Here is a 13,113-nt window from a genome sequence, read left to right as displayed (position 1 = left end):
AGTAGTTTTTTTCAATTGCTGTTTTAAGTTACGTGATTATAGAATAAATAGATGTAGATGCTATCTCTATGGCATTTCTCCTTCAGTCAGAATGGATTGACACTTTTTTGCAGTGCTGCAAAGTTAGTTATCACTAACTAAATAATATTGAATAGAGGAAAATATATTAACAAGTTAGAACTAGTCGCTGTTTAAGGCTTGTGAGACATAGTGGAAATGTCCATATAGTGATTCCTAACACAAAAGAAAAAAAACCAAAATGGCATTGCTCTTGCTTTGGCTAATTACTCTGTCCTATCTATGTTTAAAGTATAAAAATCAAAATCATTTTTTTATGCATGTTCCTTTAAACAAATTTCCCGCATACTGACCACTGTAGAAGGTATGACTGAGAGACTGTCAGACACTAGATATTAGCTCATCCATAAAATGAAGAAGAAAAGCTAGAGGAGGAAAACGAACTCTTGACATAAATTGACTGAAATAAGGCGGGAGTCAATTATAGGAAATTATAGTCATCAAACTAATTTTCTTGTTGAAAAGGCAAATAATAGTATTCACCAAAACATAAACCTTTTGCGTATCTAGCCCTTTATCCCCTCCTCTTCTCCCTCCTTGATAATGAGACAAAATTACGCTTACTGCATAAATACCATCCAAATAGCCTGGAACTCGCATCAGGCTGAAGAACATCAAGACCAAGATTCCAGCCACCACTTCTATCATTTAGACACTATAAACATCAAAATCAGAGGAAAAATCAAACAGAAAAAAGAAATTATTGTATTCCCTTTAAGAAAACACATTTTTAAAAGAAAGGTAAGTTTCGCAACATGTCTTACCATAGCAGTGCATCATTATATACTTATTTTATAGATTTACTGTAAAGTTAATAATACTATTAGTACATTCTCTATTGCTTCATGTAGCTCGTTGCCTGTTAAACTCTGCTGTGTCAGCCTTGTCTTTGTGTGACAGTACAGGAATGTTGTCCTTGTATTGTTTAAGCAAAGTGTTTTATTCTCAGCTAAACATGTGCTTACATTTTGTAGTATATTTCTACTATTAGCGTTTTTAAAAACACCTTGGAGTAAAAGTAGTAGACCTTTAATTCGCACATAATGCAATTATTGATTATGCGCTTACTGCAATTTGGAAAATGTCTCTAAGAGTGGAAGGTTATGTAGCCGATTAAGGTGCTTTAACTGTGCAAAATTATTTAATAACTGTGCTTAATTTATTTTTAATGGTATTTTGACTTGAGACTTAAATTAAAAGAGTTCTATTACAGGTAAGCTACAATACCTTATTCAAGCTAGTAGAAAGGCAGAAGACATGCTATTATCAAACTATATTATATATGTTATCATGAATATAGTAACTAGTGTAAGTGGATAACGTCACTGTGAGCTCTGCTAATGCCTTTGGTTAGATTGCTCCAATATTCTTTTTAGACTTTGTGATTATGAATGCTTATGTTGAGTGTGATAGGGCATAAGGACTTGGCATTTAAATGTATTATCTTATTTCAAGTTTTATATTTGTAAAATTAAAGGACTGTAAAACCTAAACTTCAAATTGATTCAATATGACCCAAAACATTCACAAATGCGTTATTATTATCCTTTGTTTATAAAGCGCCAATATATTGCTCAGCGCTGTATAGGGAGGGTTATGATACAGACAAATTACATACAATGAGATGAAACAGAGCTTACACTCGAAAAGGTATGGGCAACACTTGATACATAAGGTAGCCAAATGTATGTATGTGTAATCGTTACCACTGGGGTATAGAGGTTTGATTTTGTGTGTAAATTGTAACTGCAAGCTGTTGTCCTCTGTTACCAGTCAGACCAATGCACTGCCGTGTCCTCTGACATATTATTTATACAAAGCACTGACTGACTTTTAGCACAGAAGGAGTGTGATATTTATTTATTGTAGTATCATAGTACAAATAGTGATTGAAATTAAATTATAATACATAAAAATAATAATAATAATAATAATAATAATAATAATATTTACACCAATCTGACAAGTTAGTGCAGATAAGGTCATAATAGTGCACATTAACTATAGAAATTACAATCCACAATGGTGTGGATGATGTTCAAGTGATCTCATGCACAAGTTGCCACAGAGATACAGCTATTGTTTAATAACTACAGTAATTTTACTTAACTAAAATACTGATTTTTGTGTTGAATTAAGACCCAACTTAAGAAAGCACATCATTCAACCACTGTAATAGATTTGATTTATCCCTTAGTGTAAATTATAAGGATATTAGAAGTTACTGGGTCAAGTCATTGAATGTCGAAATTCTGTTTAATATCTGTAATAATACACAGGAGGAAGTATATAATTCCTTAGAAAACACTGATTTATGTTTATTTTTTGAAAACATAGGGCCTGATTCATCGAGGATCGCAAATGCCGACTTTGTGTGTATAATCCACAAATTTGATTTTGCCCTGAACCGTACCATATGCAACTAAGGGCAGCAATGTTCAGTTCATCTTTATATGCAAAGGGAACTTACTACAGCCTACAATTTCAGGGAGGGAAAAGGGTGGGGAAGGGGCGTTCGCCCATAGCCAATGTACGGTAAGGACGTGCCAAACTCGAGCGCACACAGCTACGTCCGGTAAAAGCTTTGGGCATCTCAAAGTTGTTTTCTGCCGTACCTCTTGCTCCAGCTAACGGCTAGTCTAAGTCCTGATTACTAGTGACGACAGACGCAAATGCATGTTATAACATGTTTGCAAACAGGAACAACTATATGGGGCAGCCTGGAGACTTAGTGGTTAGCACTTCTGCCTCACAGCACTGGGATCATGAGTTCAATTCCCGACCGTGGCCTTATCTGTGTGGAGTTTGTATGTTCTCCCCGTGTTTGCGTGGGTTTCCTCCCACACTTCAAAAAAAACATACTAGTAGGTTAATTGGCTGCTATCAAATTGACTCTAGTCTCTCTCTCTTTGTGTGTGTATGTTAGGGAATTTAGGGGTATATTTACTAAACTGCGGGTTTGAAAAAGTGGAGATGTTGCCTAGAGCAACCAATCAGATTCTAATTCTTATTTATTTAGTACTTTCTACAAAATGACAGATAGAATCTGATTGGTTGTTATAGGTAACATCTACACTTTTGCAAACCCGCAGCTTAGTAAATATACCCCTTAGACTGTAAGCTCCAATGGGGCAGGGACTCATGTAAGTGTGTTCTCTGTACAGCACTGTGGAATTAGTGGTGCTATATAAATAGCCGATGATGATAAACATGTATTTTATGTTCAATAGACATTAAGACCATCCTAATAGATGTATTTCATGGGGAAAAAAATATAAAAATATATTTAAAAAAAACATTTTTTAAAAAAATACTTTTTTCATCAATAATGCCTATATTATTGACAGGTGACATTAATTATTTTTTTTTTGTTCTGTGCGTTCTTATGCTAATTTATATTCCACATAGGTATTGGTTGTATCCTGCAGTGTCTTGTGTAGTAGAGATGAGCAGACCTATACCTGAATTCATCAGCGCACGTATCTGCAGATCCACTCCTTGTTGAATTCGGCCATGCGTATACCTGAATTCCATATGTTTTAAAACAAACGCAGGTTGCACTCAGTATGCGTGCTTTGATGAATCAGGCCCATAATTGTATTTGTTTTTTTCATTCATTTATTTCTTTTTTTTTATTCCATTTTATTAACAGACATTGTTCCACTTACTGTACATATATATATATATATATATATATATATATATATATATATATATATATATATATATACATTAGGAGTTGTTGTGACTGGTCACATGACCCCCTGTGTGCAGCATCGTAAGGGACACTGCTATGTCTTCTGAGTTCCCTTCTGACTTACTGATCTGAGCACTACGACACTCTTCGGTCACATGTTAGGTGACAACAGCTACTAATCTGCATTATAGGTATAAATGGTGCATTTTGATGCCAAAACTTGTTGATTATGCAAATATTATATTCACTGTCCATTGATCCATATGATAATCAAATATACCAGGTCAGAACTACAGACGAGTAAATATATTAGTTAAACCGAGTTTCAGCTGAATCCTGGCAGCTCATCTGACTCAAATGAATTTAGAAAACACTTCAATTGAATTGTTAAACATTTCCAATGTAACCAATCATTGCATTTGTAACTAGTATCCAATCAGTAAATAAATGTATTAATTCATTTTTAATAATTCAGGCTGAAGGCATTTAGGTTGCTGAATGTTGCCCAATTGGATATATAATATTAACCATAATTTTTAAGTTCAAATGTACCAGTTTGTCAACTCTGGTATTCTAAATTCTTTAATAAATTTAAACTTTTACTACCTTAAAACAATGTTTTCTGGGACAATTTCAGTGTTATCTGTTAATCCTAGAATGGAAACAGTTGTAAACATAATAAACAGATTTTGTTGTAAAGCTATATTAGGCTGCCATATCTGATTATGTATGTCTAGAAAGCTTAAGATGGACAGGTAATTTGGTAGTTTTAGACAGGATTGTTCGCAATGTTACTAAAAGTGTGTGGACTTAAAGCAACCGGTAATTCTGATTGGGAATGACCGAGCCAATCACTGCTTGAATATGTGCACATCTGTGCCCATGATCTGCCAGTGTGTGTAGCCATAGCATAGCTTAGATCTGGACATGTGGGCAGCACGGTGGTTCAGTGGTTAGCACTTCTGCCTCATAGCGCTGGGGTCATGAGTTCAATTCCCGACCATGGCCTTATCTGTGTGGCATTTGTATGGTCTCCCAGTGTTTGCGTGGGTTTCCTCTGGGTGCTCTGGTTTCCTCCCACACTCCAAAAACATACTGATAGGTTAACTGGATGCTGACAAAATTGTGTTATGAAACGGCAACAATTCCTTTCAGCTGTTACATTGAGATGCACTGAGATACTGAAAGTCCCATTACCTTCAGTATACTGTGCTGTAATCCAGTGTGTTTAATGAAGCTTATAACTTCAAGTAACTGGTTACTCAAGAGTAGCAATTTAGTTGAAACCATTACATGACACATTTGTATTCACATAACAATTGTGCAATGACACCTTATTTGCAACTTGATTGTGTAATGAAGAGAATTGCAAATGAGGACAGGTAATTATAGAGTCCATTATCTACAGCATTGGTATGTATAAGTCAGTAGAGATGAGCCCACATGTTCAGAGACATTTGGATTCTGATTGGCACTTTGCAGCATGTCAAACAAATCTGTGTATCGGATAATTGTTCTGTACAAGTTTTAAATAGTTTAAACCCTTAAATATGCAGGCAAACCTCATGGTCACTTACTACATCACTCCAAACATTCCTGATTGGACACTGGTGTCATATTAGGTCACAATCCCCCAAGCCACAGCCATTGCCCATGTAGGCCATGGACCTTATGACCATTATAAATATGGATGGTTCTGTGAAAATTGTCAGGTATTCTTATCTATCATGGAGAGAAGGAAAATGAACTGATGGCTGCAGAAAGCTCTTATATAACAGTGGTTTACCAAAACTGCTGGTTTGCTTTGTGACTATTACTGGATACATAGCAGCAATTCAGCATATCTAGAACTAAACACTGTTACCTGAGTCATTTATAATATTAAAACTGACATGTTAAGGTCCTGTCTGTGTTGAACCCTCCTTGTTAGGGTCCTGTCTGAGTTGAACCCTCCTTGTTAGGGTCCTGTCTGAGTTGAACCCTCCTTGTTAGGGTCCTGTCTGAGTTGAACCCTCCTTGTTAGGGTCCTGTCTGAGTTGAACCCTCCTTGTTAGGGTCCGGTCTACATTGAACCCTCCTATTTAGGCTCCTGTCTGAGTTGAACCCTCCTTGTTAGGGTCCTGTCTGAGTTGAACCTTCCTTGCTAAAGTCCTGTCTGAGTTGAACCCTCCTTGTTAGGGTCCTGTCTGAGTTGAACCCTCCTTGTTAGGGTCCTGTCTGAGTTGAACCCTACTTGTTAGGGTCCTGTCTGAGTTGAACCATCCTTGTTAGGGTCTGGTCTACATTGAGCCCTCCTGTTTAGGCTCCTGTCTGAGTTGAACCCTCCTTGTTAGGGTCCTGTCTGAGTTGAACCCTCCTTGCTAAGGTCCTGTCTGAGTTGAACCCTCCTTGTTAGAGTCCTGTCTGAGTTGAACCCTCCTTGTTAGGGTCCTGTCTGAGTTGAACCCTCCTTGTTAGGGTCCTGTCTGAGTTGAACCGTCCTTGTTAGGGTCCTGTCTGAGTTGAACCCTCCTTGCTAAGGTCTTGTTTCCTATATAGCAGAAATGCATTTTTGCACTTTTGTAAGCTGACCTTTAGATCGTATCATGGAAATGTATATAAAAAAGGACAGATAATCACAACCTTACTCAAAGTGAAGTGCATCATGTTACTCCTCGTTTTTCTACTGTCAGAAGTATGTCATATTATTACTGGTGATCATTTATGAATGAAATTCCATTGTTTCATTTTAATTTAATTAATTTGTAACCCACCACTCACATGAGATACTCTGAATAATGCAAGTAAAGTAATGTCTCTATTTATTCCCTTTTCATCATCAAGGCATACTAATCTAATCTACTAATATTTTTTATTTTGTAGTTGTATACCGCTAATAAGAAGAGATGAAAGTATAATAATCATTTTGGAATTTCATTAGCTTCTTAGGAGCTTCCACAATCCCTATATCTCCTCCCAACCCTTCCAGTCAGTCTTAGTCATATGTGATAATCCTCTCACACAATAGCATGATAGAGGCATTACCTAGCCGGAGGGCATGGCCAGGTTCGGAGGCCTAAAAATTGGACAGAAAGAAGGTAAAAGGGACTCAAAATCCCTGAGATTGTTCACAGTCTGTGAAAAACAAAAGCATAAGACTATTCCTACTCAACTGTATTACGCACCATTAAAAAAAACCTAAACACTTTGAATAAATGTATAAATGTATGTATCACATAGCTGTTTTCCACTTTAATATGAGCACATGTTTATGAAGAATTCCAACCAAACTTTTGCATTTTGTTTTGCATGACGTTCACTAAAATATCATAAACTACAATTTTACCTACCTTACCTATCCTCCAATCAGACAGGTGACCCAATGTCTCCAATGGTCCACACTCCTACTACAACTTACCTGATTCAAACAGGCAGTAGGGTTGGACCCTAGGCCAATGGTCAAATCAGAAAGTTTTAGGGTTTGGTCTGAACAGCTGATCCTAGGGCTCAAAGTTAATGCAGTCAAAAGACTACTGCACATGCAGTCAAATACAGTCATCATCTGATCAGATTGTACGGCCAAACCATTAAACATTAGGGGGTAAATGTATCAATATGCGGGTTCTTCAACACCCGCGTGTTCAGCCTCTTCCGCGATTAAATTTCAAGCGGCGCTGCATTGTAAAGGGAAGTTAACCCTTTACAATGCAGCGCCGCTTGAAATTTAATCGCGGAAGAGGCTGAACACGCGGGTGTTGAAGAACCCGCATATTGATACATTTACCCCTAGGTGTCTGATTCATTAAGGAACTTAAATTAAGAAGTTTCTTATTTAAGTCTCCTGCACAAAACCATGTTACAATGCAAGGGGTGAAAATTAGTTTTCTGTTTTGCACATAAGTTAAATACTGACTGTTTTATCATGTAGCACACAAATACTTGATATCTTATTTGTACACTAAAATTTAAAGTTGATATTTGTGTGCTACATGAAAAAACAGTCAGTATTTAACTTATGTGCAAAACAGAAAACTAATTTTCACCCCTTGCATTGCAACGTGGTTTTGTCCAGGAGACTTAAACTTCTTAATTTAAGTTCCTTAATGAATAAAACCCTAGATGTTAACCAAGACTGTAGCCTTTATGGGTCCTCACACTCTACAGTTTGCAAACAATGAGGTGGACATTGGACTGATTGGCATGCAGAATGGCAGTGTATATACTTAGATTTTTATAGACTTGACATTATTTTGTTGGTTTCTAGATGCGGAATTCTCAGGCTCTGCTGTGCGTCTCTTTCCTTCTCTGCGGTTTGGGAGCTGAATGTTTTGGCTACAGTTTAATGGTGAGAAAATATATGTTTTTTTCCGTGATCTTTATTGTAAATAACATCATTTTTTTTTTGGGGGGGAGGGGGAGGGATAAGGTTTAAAAAAATGGTCAGAGGTTGTATTAACTTTTTGTGACATAAGGTATGTTATTTAATAATGAAATAATACATTAATTAATATTACTCTGTATAATACTATTTATTTAGGTTTACAAGAAAAACTGTATAATGTGTAAGCTGCAGTATAATCTTGTTGTTTGTAGCTACAATTTACAATCTGATAGTCTTTTATTGAATTGTCAAAAATCATTTGTGAAATAAAAATGTTTGATGGGCAAATCAATAGATGAGCTAATTCATTGTTGTGGGAAATGTTCATCCCACATGGAAGCTGATTGAACAGTGTGTATTGTAATTGCATGCTTAAAGTCTAACCAACCTACAGCTATCTTATATATTATACTTGTTCTACACTTGTATTTATGTTCTGCAAAGTGTGTAAAGTCATATTTTTTACTTATGTTCATTTTGTATTTAATATAATATTATTCTAATGTTCCTCCATCAATACATTGATGTGATTGTACAGAAATACAGTTGATTTAGAGACAAAGTAAATACATAAATAAAAATGATGCCTGTGCGGCCAGCTTTATTTAAATGCCAAGAATTTGGTTTCTGGAAGGTTTGGTCTATCATCTCATCAACTGGTCAGAATTTCAAGTCCGCTATGCAACAAGCTTAGGTTGTCATAACTTTATTTAATGTAGCAAAATCGTAGTATTGAATTTACTTGCTGCACGTGTAGTCTGGTACCAATATAGTGCCCAATATCTCCCGGGGGCCGGGAGACTAGTGTGGCATTGCCAGACCTTTGATTGTATTTTTTTAAATGACGGAAAAGCTCCAGCATGAAACGTTTGTTTTCTTTGGGAGAGGGGATCTACATTTTATTAATTACTATGACTGATTAAAATTGGGTACTGACAAGCTTTACGAAATGCTGTGAAAGATATTAGTTGGTGAAGTTAAGCAAGTATTCAAATATTGTTAATTAAAGATACTCTAACCCATTTTTAACACACCCTCATGTGCGTTAACTAATGTACATATTCAGAACTACATTGATATATATATATTTGTACAGAAAGGCTTACAGTGAATGGCTTTCAGTGTTCGCTACAAAGAACAGTCAGACAGCCCATCGGAAGCTCTCCATTGCTCTTATTACTCCAGATAGACCTTCTCCTAAGTTTGTGCACTTAGGAGAAGGCAGCACAGTGGCCTAGTGGTTAGCACTTCTGCCTCACAGCACTGGGGTCATGAGTTCAATTCCAACCATGGCCTTATCTGTGTGGAGTTTGTATGTTTTCCCTGTGTTTGCGTGGGTTTCCTCCGGGTGCTCCGGTTTCCTCCCATGCTCCAAAAACATACTGGTAGGTTAATTGGCTATTATCAAAATTGACCCTAGTCTCTCTGTCTGTATGTGTGTGTGTGTGTGTATGTTAGGGAATTTAGATTGTAAGCTCCAATGGGGCAGTGACTGATGTGAATGAGTACAGCGCTGCGGAATGAGTGGCGCTATATAAATAGCTGATGATGATGATGATGATGATGTGTGTGCTACAGATTCTACCTCTCGCCTTCATTTGCACCGTACTGTACATAGAATTACTTTCTTACCAAACAATTATTTAGAGGACAGGAGATTAGAGTCTCTTTAAATTTGGTGACAGGGATCACTGTCCCGCTGTACTTTTCTATGCAGAAAAATGTCTAAACATGTTTTACTCAAAGTTTTTGAAAGAGTACCCACAGAAACATGGGGAGAACATACAAACTCCACGCAGATATTGCCCATGTTCTAATCAAACTTATGGCCCCAGTGCTATGTGGTATACTGTCTTCTGTGTCACCCAACGTTAGTGCTCTAATTACATAATGTTAAATGATGCCAGTAATGGAAGTCGCTTACAAACAAGTAGCTCCCATTACTGGCATCCATATATTTAATACCTTAAGCCTATAGATACAAATGTGCTTATACAACATGCTTTCATTTAGAATATCCAGCGGTACATGGACTCCTGGGAGGTAAAATTGTTTAGTCTAGCAGCTATGGATAACAGACATTGCTATTCCGAGGCTCTCCTACTTCAAACCAGATTGTGTGTTACCTTCTCTGCAGATGTTAGCTCTTATATTTGAAACACTAGCAGAAGTAACCATTCTGCAGGCAGTTTGGAGATGGTGCCAGAGGGAAGAGACAGGCCGGGCATTATTTATCAAGAATCTATTTAAAAAAAAAAAATGTTGATTAAATATATATTATTTACCAACCCCACGCGTTCTGGGTTTTGCCTTTATGAAAATTGCTGCTTTAGATCCCACTGAAAACATAGTTGTCAACATTGGCAACTTGTGTCCCAGGAGGTCCGGGAGGCAGGTGGGGCTCAAAGAACTGTGTTGTTAACCCCACCCCAAAGCAGACAATAAATATAGGGGGCGGGGCCACAATGACGCGTACACGGTGCCACTAAGCCCCACCCCCTCCGTTTAATTTGCAGAGACGGCTGGGAATCGGGAGAATTGCCTGCTCTCCCGGGAGACCGACCCGAATTCCGGGAGAGTTGGCAAGTATGACTGAAAATCGACGATTTCAAATACAGATGCTTGATAGATAATATCCGTTGTGTTCTGTGCTGCTATTGGATGCATGGTTGCAATGAATTCTGCGTATTGTAGTTTACGTCTACAAACATTACACGGTTGTCCTTTTCCCACCAGAACTCCATTTATTTAAAAGATACAAAGCCAAATAACTGTTACTGGAATTTGTATAGCTCCTACAAAATTTTGTAGATATTTATAATGATAACCAAATAACAACACAAATTTTAACTATTTTACAGATAGTATTTAATGGTTGAAAGATTCTTTACTCTTTCTTTCCTAGAAGTTTGATGACTTTTTACACCTCAGGTGCCAGTTTTCACATTTTTGCATGCAAGATTAAAACATTTACATAACAGACTCAACAATTCACTACAGGGTCCACCCCCATCGCCCCCCCAAAAAACATAGACCTTCTGAAACTGTTAAAAATCCATTAGGACACTATGCTCTCAGGAAATCAGTTGTTTCCTATTGGGAACAGAAGAGATGGGTGATAAATATAGTTTAATGTTTGTATACTCAACACGGGGGAACAGCTTGTGTGATAAAACGGGAGCATCGCTGATATAATCAGGTATCGGGGGAAGTGCTGATATAACATCCCTAAAGTAACCACAAACATGGGAGATATATTCAATATTTCATCTTTGGGGCACCCCTAGACTGTGCTGTGCAGATTCGACAAAAGCCGAGGCCATGCCTGGCCAACCTGCGACTCTCCAGGTGTTGTGAAACTAACAGCATGCTTTGACAGTAGATAGCCATCTGATAGTTGGTTTCTGTTTTGACCCTTAGCACACTTTGCCATATGTACACAGTAACCATATTATGCTGTGTTATTTGTCTTATCTGCAAGTTTTCATCTGTTCCTCCAATATGTTTCAGCCCAAAGACAAGAGAGGATGGACGCTGAACAGCGCTGGTTACCTTCTTGGCCCTCGTAAGTATCATCGTCATCATCATCATTTATTATATAGCGCCAACATATTCCGTAGCGCTTTACAATTGGGGACAAAGACAGTAAACTAATAAACAAACTGGGTAAAACAGACAAAGAGGTGAGAAGGCCCTGCTCACAAGCTTACAATCTTTGGGACAATGGGAGTTTGACACATGAGGTTAAGTCTACATTTTGTATTTCGGCCCAGTCAGACTGCAAAGGTAAAAGTGACTCATAAGCTAAATGATCCTGTCACACAACAATGTTGGTCAGGGGGTAGTTGTCTTGTGTGAAATTGTGTAACGGGTGGTAATAGGGTAATGTAGTGAGGTTAAGAGGGTGGTTGAGGAATATTATAAGCTTGTCCGAAGAGGGGGGTTTTCAGAGAACGCTTGAAAGCTTGTAGACCAGAGGAGAGTCTTATTGTGTGAGAGAGAGAATTCCATAGAGTTGGTGCAGCCCGAAAAAAAGTCCTGTAACCGGGAATGGGAGGATGTAATGAGTGTGGATGATATAGGGCATGATATAGTATAATGGATATACCTTTACAGCGTGTAAAATATAGTTAATGTGCACAGTATGACAAATGTATTGTGTTTATCAGACCCAACTGTCCTCTCATATGATCTCATAAAGCCTATATACTACAACTAGCCTATATACCACATCTAGCCTATATGTAACATGTCACCATATAGCCTCATCTAATATAACCTATATCCTCAAGTGCCAATATATAAAACCTCATATGCCACCATATAGCACTACTTATAGTAGTATGTTTTTTGCAAGTTCTACTTACCCTTTGTAATTGTCATGCTACGGTTCTGACCCTTTGATACTGAGTTGCAAGGGGTGCAGGAAATCAAAATTTCCTTTGCTTACTGCTTCTATATATATGACACTATGCTGAGCCCCATTATTGCAAGGTTTTTATTTTTTAAAATAGATTTATAAAAAAAAATGTATTAAAGGAATCTGCCTATAGATGTATATAATATGCTAGCCATTGTGTATCACCAAAGTTCATTGCCTCAATATATAGTAGGCATTTACAGGTGTTTTTTTTGTTTTGCCAGATGCTCATCGAACACTCACCGATAAAAGTGGTATGGCTGGAAAAAGGGAGGTAGTGGAAGACTTTTACAAGCCTGGAAGAGATGTGTTTGGTAAGAGCCACAAAGTGAATGGGATTGACACAGTGAGCTCACCATATGCTGGTGGAAAATGCTGCAGAAAAGCACCTGCTATGAGCCTATAAATTGATTGAGCAACTTCCACTTCTGTATTGTAATGTTGAGTATCCATCTGGTCCCATACTCCTCCCTCATGTCATTGGCTTCATGCTAAATTCTTGGATGATAATTGTTGTTTATTCCGCATACATTGTGGAATTGGTCACCTCATTAAATA

General features: G+C 37.5%; 1 protein-coding gene across 1 annotated transcript in view; it reads left to right on the top strand.

Moving 5' to 3' along the window:
• Window positions 1-606: 606 nt before the first annotated feature.
• Window positions 607-13,113, top strand: part of LOC142107903 (galanin peptides-like) — a 14,814-nt gene continuing 2,307 nt past the window's right edge. The window contains exons 1-4 of the mRNA XM_075191554.1: window positions 607-819; window positions 8,019-8,099; window positions 11,646-11,700; window positions 12,780-12,869. Of these exons, the coding sequence (XP_075047655.1) occupies window positions 622-819; window positions 8,019-8,099; window positions 11,646-11,700; window positions 12,780-12,869 (424 nt within the window). The 5' untranslated portion in view covers window positions 607-621. The remainder of the gene's footprint in view (window positions 820-8,018; window positions 8,100-11,645; window positions 11,701-12,779; window positions 12,870-13,113) is intronic.

Source organism: Mixophyes fleayi, chromosome 11 (assembly GCF_038048845.1).
Source record: "Mixophyes fleayi isolate aMixFle1 chromosome 11, aMixFle1.hap1, whole genome shotgun sequence".
NCBI classification, from domain to species: Eukaryota; Metazoa; Chordata; class Amphibia; order Anura; family Limnodynastidae; genus Mixophyes; species Mixophyes fleayi.
This window is presented reverse-complemented; position numbering and strand designations above follow the sequence as displayed.